Genomic DNA, 10113 nt, shown 5'->3' with positions numbered 1-10113 from the left:
CAGTAAAAGTAAGCAAACTTCTCACTAGCCATGATTGTCTGAGATAATGAGTGGGCTGGACATGCAGAGAGAGGAGTTCGGATTGGTCTGCCATATTGAAGTTGTCTGTCTATTTGTGCTCGTCAGTCTGTTTTGGTAATCCTGTCGAACGCCGCTTTAAAAAAAAAAGTTTTGTATAGTGGAGCTGCATAAGTGTTGCTCTCCGTTTTCAGTGGAATTGGAGTATGATAGCTAAAGAGATGGAGAAAACACCTGTCTCCGGATTACATCTTCAAACCGTGCAACCGTGGTATGGCATTCCTGACAGTCCATGATGCATGTTTATAGTCTAGCATTAGCTAACTACATTTTCAGATATGACACATTTCTAATTTTGACAAAGTGGTTTCATTTCAAGCTAAAGTGTACTGTTAGCTGGCTGGTTCCCTAGCTGACGTTATTATTTGTTTCCCAGAGCCGTTTGCTTGTCTAGTTAGAGCCTAATGTTAGCTAGCTAACATTGGACCTGGTTGGTTAGCTCCCAGCACTGTGGCATTGTTGCCACTTTGTTCATTGTTGTTTAACTAGCTAACGTTAGCTGGCTGGCTCGTTAGCTAACGCTACGTGACGTGTGTACAACACCCGTTGAATATGGCCGGTGTCAGTAAACGTCTGCAAGAAAGCGTCATGAAATTGTTTTCAGCAGAACTGGTTAGGCTGTTTTCATGTTACCCAGAGGTAAACAAATCATCGGCCAGAGCGTCAAGTGTGTGCTCTGAAAGCGAAACAAGATGGGTGGGGCTAAAGCTTATTAAGAGGGTGTGAACGATGCTGAATGGGTGTAGACAAAGAAGAGCTCTAAACTAGATACCAAAACATTCAAAGGGGATTTTCTCAAAAGTGAGATTAAATGTTGATCAACTTTCAAAGCAGAAGTACTTTCCCATTGTTCCTCAAATGCTGTGTATGATATACCATTTTGTAGCTCTGAGTCTCTACTTTTAGCAGATGTAAAAAAACACCATTTCACATTTTACTACATAAGACCGAATCCAGGTGGTGAGTCACATATGGAATCATGTAGTAACCAAAACAAGACCAACCCCCGTAGGTGAACGGATGATCTCCGCATGTCTGGTTTCCACCATGAAGCATGGAGGATGAGGTGTAATGGTGTGGGGGTGCTTTGCTGGTGACACGGTCTGTGATATATTTAGAATTCAAGGTACACTGGCTACCACAACATTCTGTAGCTATACGCCATCCCATCTGGTTTGCGCTTAGTGGGACTATCGTTTGTTTTTCAATAGGACAATGACCCAACACACCTCCAGACTGTGTAAGGTCTATTTGACCAAGAAGGAGAGTGATGGAGTGCTGCATCAGATGACCTGGCCTCCATAATCACCCGACCTCAACCCAATTGAGATGGTTTGGCATGAGTTGGACCATAGAGTGAAGGAAAAGCAGCCAACAAGTGCTCAGCAAATGTGGGAACTCCTTCAAGACTGTTGGAAAATCATTCCAGATGAAGCTGGTTGAGAGAATGCCAAGAGTGTGCAAATCTGTAATCAAGGCAAAGTGAGGCTACTTTGAAAAATCTAAAATATATCTTTGCACAACACACTTCTACCGGACCACTGAGGTTGCACCTGCAAAAGCCCCTGGCAGGATCTTAATTAGCATGAAATAAAGGTGCACTTGATTAAGCTCACCCAGTGCAATGGGTAGGTAGAGTTCACTCTTTAAAACCATTGGATTTGTCCATGATGCGCAAACCCTCCAGCACACCAGCTGAATGAAATCAAGCGAACCTAATCTCAATTGGGAAATTGGACCAATGGAAATTATGTTCAGTGGCTTGCAGGTGTACCTAATTAACCAGCCAGATTAGAAGGGTCTAGGATTCCTTTGTAAGGCGCAGCAAAAAAGACAATCAGATACAATATCAGGGATCTCCTGGTAAGGCTTCTGGCTACTATTAGTTCTGAATACTGAGGTTTTGATGAGAATAATGGCAGTGAGTTTTGAAATGTCTTTGAGGTAAGTTGTATGGCTCTAGTTTGTTTCCCTTGTCTTCCATGTTTTACAGGTAGGTGTATTTAACTGACTAGGATGTTTTTATTTTTATTTAGAATTTCTTGGATTTGTTGCCTGCTAATTGGAGGGATAACCTGTTATCCTCCACCTAAAGGTATGTTTTGTTCTGCACATTTAATTCAGTAAAAGTAACACTGTATAAATGGCAGAACTTCAAATGCTGGCATTTTACGATTTGAAACTTTTTCTTTTCTTTTGTAGGTAATTATAGATATATTCCCCAAAATCAATTAAAAAGAACTGGCCACAATGCAGCGGAAGCTACCGGCTCCCGTGCCTCGGCAGGTGAAGCAGCCACCCGTAATGCCTCAGCAAGCGTCACGACTGGCGCAAATACCTTAGGTGGAGCAACCGGATCCCGTGCCTCAGCAGCAGAAGCAGTCACCCACAATGCCTCAGCAAGCATCACAACTGGCCCAAATACCTTAGCTGAAGCAACGTGCCACAATGCTTCATCAAGCGCCACGACTGGCCCAAATACCTTAGGTGAAGCAGCTGGCCACAGTGCCTCGGCAGCGGAAGCAACTGGACACAGTGCCGCGCAAGCGGCAACCCATAATGCCTCAGCAAGCGTCACGACTGGCCCAAATACCTTAGGTGAAGCAACTGGCTACAATGCTACAACAAGCCTCACGACTGGCTCAAATACCTTAGGTGAAGCAAATGGCCACAGTGCCTCGGAAGCAATTGGCCACCATGCCTCGGCAGCGGAAGCAACTGGACACAGTGCCACGCAAGCGGCCACCCGTAATGCCTCGGAAGCAGCCACCCACAATGCCTCAGCTAGTGTCACGACTGGCCCAAATACCTTAGGTGAAGCAACTGGCCACAATGCTTCAAGTGTCACGACTGGCCCAAATACCTTAGCTGAAGCAACTGGCCACAATGCTTCATCAAGCGCTACGACTGGCCCAAATACCTTAGGTGAAGCAGCTGGCCACGGTGCCTCGGCAGCGGAAGCAACTAGACACAGTGCCACGCAAGCGGCCACCCGTAATGCCTCGGAAGCGGCCACTCATAATGCCTCAGCAAGCGTCACGACTGGCCCAAATACCTTAGGTGAAGCAACTGGCCACAATGCTTCAACAAGCGTCAGGACTGGCCCAAATACCTTAGGTGAAGCAAATGGCCACAGTGCCTCGGAAGCAACTGGCCACCATGCCTCGGCAGCGGAAGCAACTGGACACAGTGCCACGCAAGCGGCCACCCGTAATGCCTCGGAAGCAGCCACCCACAATGCCTCAGCAAGTGTCACGACTGGCCCAAATACCTTTAGGGGAAGCAACTGGCCACAATGCTTCATCAAAATTCACGATTGGCACAAATGCCTTGGGTGAAGTATCCGACTCCCGTTCCTCAGCAGCAACCCATAATGCCTCAGCAAGTGTCACGACTGGCCCAAATACCGTAGCTGAAGCAATTGGCCACAGTGCTTCATCAAGCGCCACGACTAGCCCAAATACCTTAGGTGAAGCAACCGGCCACTTTGCCTCATCAAGTGCGGAATCTGGTTCAAAAGCCTCGGCAGGAGCCACAGGTGCCCTTGCCTCGGCAGGAGCCACAGGGGCCCTTGCCTCGGCAGGAGCCACAGGCGCCCTTGCCTCGGCAGGAGCCACAGGCGCCCTTGCCTCGGCAGGAGCCACAGGCGCCCTTGCCTCGGCAGGAGCCACAGGCGCCCTTGCCTCGGCAGGAGCCACAGGCGCCCTTGCCTCGGCAGGAGCCACAGGCGCCCTTGCCTCGGCAGGAGCCACAGGCGCCCTTGCCTCGGCAGGAGCCACAGGCGCCCTTGCCTCGGCAGGAGCCACAGGCCACCTTGCCTCGGCAGGAGCCACAGGCGCCCTTGCCTCGGCAGGAGCCACAGGCGCCCTTGCCTCGGCAGGAGCCACAGGCCACCTTGCCTCGGCAGGAGCCACAGGCCACCTTGCCTCGGCAGGAGCCACAGGCCTTGGCCCTCCTGTTCAACTCCTCAAGCAACATGGATTTTAGCAGCAGTGATGTTTCTCAGGATTTTGGGTCTGACGGTGACAATGAAAGCACCCAATGTGTCAGCTCCAGCAGCGTTCAAGGCAGCATCTTTGAACAGCCAATTCTCATCCCAATATAGTTACAAATCGGTGTATGAGAATGGCAAAACTGTCTACTCCCAAACCTGCCACACCACTGGGGAGGTTATACCTTTTTGATAGCGGAGATGCTCTCAAGGACCGTAGTGACGTTGGCATCTCTGAACCAAGCATATCCCCACCTGCTAAAAACTGACAACCTGCTAAAGGAACCCCACCACAAGGGAACAGCTACTGGGATGCAATGTCATGTAAAAATTTTTACAGTCATCTGAACTGCGTTCTGATTTTGAAATCCTTTGTACTAATCATCTATCAACAGAATTGCAATGGTAGATTCATCCTTTGGATAACAATTCTGAGTTGTTGCTGACACTTTAAGCTTCCACTGTATGCTTTTGCGTCGGACAGAGAGTTGCTGCTGCTCATGCTACCCTGCATTACTTGTAAAACAATAAAATATTGTACCTTTAAAAGTGCCTCCTTGTGTTTTGAAATACTGTGTTTAATGTCTACCTTTGGCTTGCTGGTTGAGAACAGTGTTAGTTGCCATTGCAATTTGTAGTAAAAGGGAATGTGGTTCACAGTTCCTAATCTTTTGGATTTCAAATATATAATTTATTTGTATCTTTGCTGCTGGTTGACAAATCCCAAGATTGGATCTACGTTAAAGCCACTGACCACGTTTACATCAATATTCCGTTACTCGGGATACTGAAGTATTTATTTTGTGTTGACATGTAAACATCAAATCCTGTTTTACAAAAACCTGAGAAAGCTTGTACCCCGGAGATGGGCTACTGTGGCATGTAAACCTCTGAATTCTGTTTTTGTGGTATGCACAGGCTCCGTTTCGTATCTCATGGTTGTCTGACTCTCAAACAAATCAATTTAGTGGGCTACCTGCTCAGTTTGATCCACCATAACTGAGCTTAATGGCTACTTTCACCCCTAATTTAGACAGGTTTCTGCTTACATTAGGTAGGCCATTTGTCAACTATAGTTTCATACATGCAGCTTCTCTTCTGTCATAACTTGTTGCCTCAGAAGACTAAAGTAGTGCTCACAAATGTCTTACGTTGATAGAATGAATGCATTAGTAATCTTAACAGGTAAAATTAAGGACCAGGTAGCATGCTAGAACACAGTGGAAACATTGGTCCTGTGCCAAATGTAATTCTGACAGATTTTAAGGAAATGGAAAGCTGAGAATTGTTACTTCAGTTAGTCTTGGGTGTGTATTTTATGTGGTTGAAATGCTGTCTGCTTGCACATTACACGTCCATTCGCATTTTCCCTGAGACGCTGATAGAAATATATATCCACTCCTGTTCCCAAGACAATGTAAAGATACATTTTTATCATTTCACTGCAACTGAAGTTAATAAACTCTGCAAAAAAGAAACTTCCTCTCACTGTCACCTGTTTATTTTCAGCAAACTTAACGTGTAAATATTTGTATGAACATAAGATTCTACAACTGAGACAAACTGAACAAGTTCCATAGACATGACTAACAGAAATGGAATTATGTGTCCCTGAACAAAGGGGGAGACAAAATCAAAAGTAACAGTCAGAATCTGGTGTGGCCACCTGCTGCATTAAGTACTGCAGTGCATCTCCTCATGGACTGTACCAGATTTGCCAGTTCTTGCTGTGAGATGTTACCCCACTCTAGCAAATTAACACTGGAGTGATAGATGAGCAGATGAGGATGTGCAAGTAGAAATACTGGTGTGCAGAAAAGTAAATATAAACAATATGGGGATGCGGTAGGTAGATTGGATGGGCTATTTACAGATGGGCTGTGAACAGCTGCAGCGATCGGTAAGCTGCTCAGATAGCTGATGTTTAAAGTTAGTGAGGGAAATATAGGTCTCCAACTTCAGCGATTTTTGCAATTCATTCCAGTCATTGGCAGCAGAGAACTGGAAGGAAAGGCGGCCAAAGGAGGTGTTGGCTTTGGGGACGACCAGTGAGATATACCTGCTGGAGCGTGTGCTACGGGTGGGTGTTGTTATCGTGACCATTGAGCTGAGATAAGGCGGAGCTTAACCTAGCATAGATTTATAGATGACCTGGAGCTACCCTCTCGCGTGCATAGTCCTGCCGTCAGTGTCCATATTTCAGTTACTATTCCATTTAACCCATACACTTAAATGAGGAATATTCTGTTTATTCATGGATACAGGGATACTCATGAGCGGGATATCAAAATGCATGTAAAGAGCTCATCCCGAATAAGACCGTATGTGGGATATGAGCTACAATCCAGACTGCTGTGCTCATGTTAACATGGTCAATGTCCAGTGGGGAAATGTCAGACCTTACTCATACAGTATGTTCATACTTTAGATGTAGTTATAGGTAGGAATCAAATCAAATTTTATTAGTCAATTGCACCGAATGCAACAGGTGTAGACCTTACAGTGAAACACTTACTTACGAGCCCCTTAACAACAATGCAGTTAAAAACAAATATGAATAAGAATAAGAAATAAAAGTAACAAGTAATTAAAGAGCAGCAGTAAAATAACAATAGCGAGACTATATACAGGGGGGTACAGAGTCAATGTGCAGGTGCACCGGTTAGTTGAGGTAATATGTACATGTAGGTGGAGTTATTAAAGTGACTATGCATAGATGATAACCATAGAAAGTAGCAGCGGTGTAAAGGGGGGGATGCAAATAGTCTGGGTAGCCGTTTGATTAGATGTTCTGGAGTCTTATGCCTTGGGGGTAGACGCTGTTTAAAAGCCTCTTGGACCTAGAGTTGGCGCTCCGGTACCGCTTGCCATGCGGTAGCAGAGAAAACAGTCTATGACTAGGGTGGCTGGAGTCTTTGACAATTTTTAAGGCCTGACACAACTGACACCGCCTGGTATAGAGGCCCTGGATGGCAGGAAGCTTGGCCCCAGTGATGTACTAGGCCGTTCACGCTACCCTCTGTAGTGCCTTGCAGTTGGAGGCTGAGCAGTTGCCATACCGGGCAGTGATGCAACCAGTCAGGATACTCTCGATGGTGCAGCTGTAGAACATTTTGAGAATATGAGGACCCATGCCAAATCTTTTCAGTCTCCTGAGGGGGAATAGGTTTTGTCGTGCCCGCTTCACGACTGTCTTGGTGTGCTTGGACCATGTTAGTTTGTTGGTGATTTGGACACCAAGGAACTTGAAGCTCTCAACCTGCTCCAGTACAGCCCCGTCGATGAGAATAGGGGAATGCTCGGTCCTCTCTTTCCTGTAGTCCACAATCATCTCCTTTGTCTTGATCACGTTGAGGGAATGGTTGTTGTCCTTGCACCACATGGCATGGTCTCTGACCTCCTCCCTATAGGCTGTCTCGCCGTTGTCGGTGGTCAGGCCTACCACTGTTGTGTCGTCAACAAACTTAATGATGGTGTTGGAGTCGTGCATGGCCATGCAGTCATGAGTGAACAGGGAGTACAGGAGGGGACTGGGCACGCACCCCTGATGGCCCCCTGTGTTGAGGATCAGTGTGGTGGATGTGTTGTTACCTACCCTTACCACCTGCGGGCAGCCAGTCAGGAAGTCCAGGATCCAGTTGCAGAGGGAAGTGTTTAGTCCCAGGGTCCTTAGCTTATTGATGAGTTTAGAGGGCACTATGGTGTTGAACGCTGAGCTGTAGTCAAAGAATAGCATTCTCACATGGGTGTTCTTTTGTCCAGGTGGGAAAGGGCAGTGTGGAGTGCAATAAAATTGCGTCATCTGTGGATCTGTTAGGGCGGTATGCAAATTGGAGTGGGTCTAGGGTTTCTGGGATAATGGTGTTGATGTGAGCCATGACCTGCCTTTCAAAGCACTTCATAGCTACAGACGTAAGTGCTACGGGTCGGTAGTCATTTAGGCAGGTTACCTTAGTGTTCTTGAGCACAGGGACTATGGTGGTCTGTTTTAAACATGTTGGTATTACGGACAGGGAGAGGTTGAAAATGTCAGTGAAGACACTTGCCAGTTGGTCAGCACCTGCTTGCAGTACATGTCCTGGTAATCCGTCAAGCCCTGCGATCTTGTGAATGTTGACCTGTTTAAAGGTCTTACTCATCGGCTGCAGAGAGCGTGATCACACAGTCTTCCTGAACAGCTTTTGCTCTCATGCGTGTTTCAGTGTTATTTGCCTCGAAGCGAGCATAGAAGTAGTTTAGCTCATCTGGTAGACTCGTGTCACTGGGCAGCTCTCGGCTGTGCTTCCCTTTATAGTCTGTAAAGGTTTGCAAGCCCTGCCACATCCGACGAGCGTCAGAGCCGGTGTAGTACGATTTGATCTTAGTCCTGTATTGATGCTTTGCCTGTTTGATGGTTTGTCGGAGGGCATAGCGGGATTTATTATAAGCTTCCGGGTTAGCGTCCTGCTCCTTGAAAGCGGCACCTCTAGCCTTTAGCTCAGTGCAGATGTTGCCTGTAGTCCATGGTTTCTGGTTGGGGTATGTGCGTACGGTCACTGTGGGGATGACGTCATTGATGCACTTATTGATGTAGCCAATGACAGACGTGGTGTACTCCTCAATGTCATTGGAGGAATTCCGGAACATATTCCAGACTGTGCTAGTAAAACAGTCCGGTAGCTTAGCAGCTGCTTCATCTGACCACTTTTTTATTGATCAAGTCACTGGTGTGTCCTGCTTAAATTTTTGCTTGTAAGCAGGAATCAGGAGGATAGAATTATGGTCAGATTTGCCAAATGGCGGGTGAGGGAGAGTTTTGTATGCGTCTCTGTGTGTGGAGTAAAGGTGGTCCAGAGTTTCTTTCCCTCTGGTTGCACATTTAACATGCTGATAGAAATTTGGTAAGATGGATTTAAGTTTCCCTGCATTCAAGTCCCCGGCTACTAGGAGCGCCATGTCCAGGTGAGCGTTTTCCTGTTTGCTTATGGCAGAATACAGTTCATTCAATGCGGTCTTAGTGCCAGCCTCAGTCCGTGTTGGTATGTAGACAGCTACAAAAAATACAGATGAAAACTCTCTAGGTAGATAGTGTGGTCTACAGCTTATCGTGAGATATTCTACCTCAGGAGGGCAATAGCTCGAGACTTCCTTAGATATCGTGCACTAGTTGTTATTTACAAAAATACATAGTCCACCGCCCCTTGTCTTACCTGACGCCGCTGTTCTATCCTGCCGGATAGCCAGCTGTATGTTGATAATGTCGTCGTTCAGCCACGACTCCATAAAGCATAAGATATTACAGTTTTGAATGTCCCGTTGGTTGTTTAATCTTTCGCGTAGGTCATCTATTTTACTTTACAAAGACTGCACGTTTGCTAGCAGAATGGAAGGAAGTGGGGGTTTATTCGATCGCCTACTAATTCTCAGAAGGCAGTCCAGCCTCTGGCCACTTTTTCTCCACCTTCTCTTCACACAAATCACGGGGATCTGGGCCTGTTCCCGGAAAAGCAGTATGTCATTCACGTCGGGCTTGTCGGATTCGTTAAAGGAAAAAAAAGGATTCTGCCAGTCCGTGGTGAGTAATCGCAGTTCTGATGTCCAGAAGTTATTTTTGGTCATGAGAGATGGTAGCGGCAACATTATGTACAAAATAAGTAAAAAAATAAGTTCCAAACAATTCAAGAAACGAACAAAAAACACAATTGGTTGGGAATATGTCAATTAACTCAAATATTCTCTACACACAACAGATCGTCTTTGAACATGTACATTTTTCTAAACCAAGTACTGTTGCTGAAATCATTCACTAACTGCATATTATGAGAATGCTGACCTTCAATTGATCTATTTATTCAAGGGACAACCAGTTATCCTACACCTAAAGCTGTTTGTTATACACAAATTCATTAAGTAAAATAAAACAGCATTTGTATAGTTCCAATGACTTCAAATTCTGGCATTTTACTAATTTGAACTTTTTGACTTTGTTTCCTAGGTAAATTATAGATATATTCTCCACACTTCATTAAAAGGAACCTACTCCTATGTCCCAGCAACAAAAGAAA

The 10113-nt window shown here is 45.9% G+C and overlaps 1 protein-coding gene across 1 annotated transcript; it reads left to right on the top strand.

The window, feature by feature from the left end:
- Positions 1-1865: 1865 nt before the first annotated feature.
- Positions 1866-3416, top strand: LOC139541374 (autotransporter adhesin BpaC-like). Its single transcript, XM_071345975.1, has 3 exons — positions 1866-2022; positions 2115-2173; positions 2281-3416. Exons 1-3 carry the CDS (start codon positions 1985-1987, stop codon positions 3414-3416), a joined length of 1233 nt encoding a protein of 410 aa, XP_071202076.1. The 5' UTR covers positions 1866-1984.
- The last annotated feature ends 6697 nt before the right edge of the window (positions 3417-10113 follow it).

Source organism: Salvelinus alpinus, chromosome 2 (assembly GCF_045679555.1).
Source record: "Salvelinus alpinus chromosome 2, SLU_Salpinus.1, whole genome shotgun sequence".
NCBI lineage: Eukaryota > Metazoa > Chordata > Actinopteri > Salmoniformes > Salmonidae > Salvelinus > Salvelinus alpinus.
Note: the sequence above shows the minus strand (reverse complement) of the source record. Positions and strands in the feature narration are given on the sequence as shown.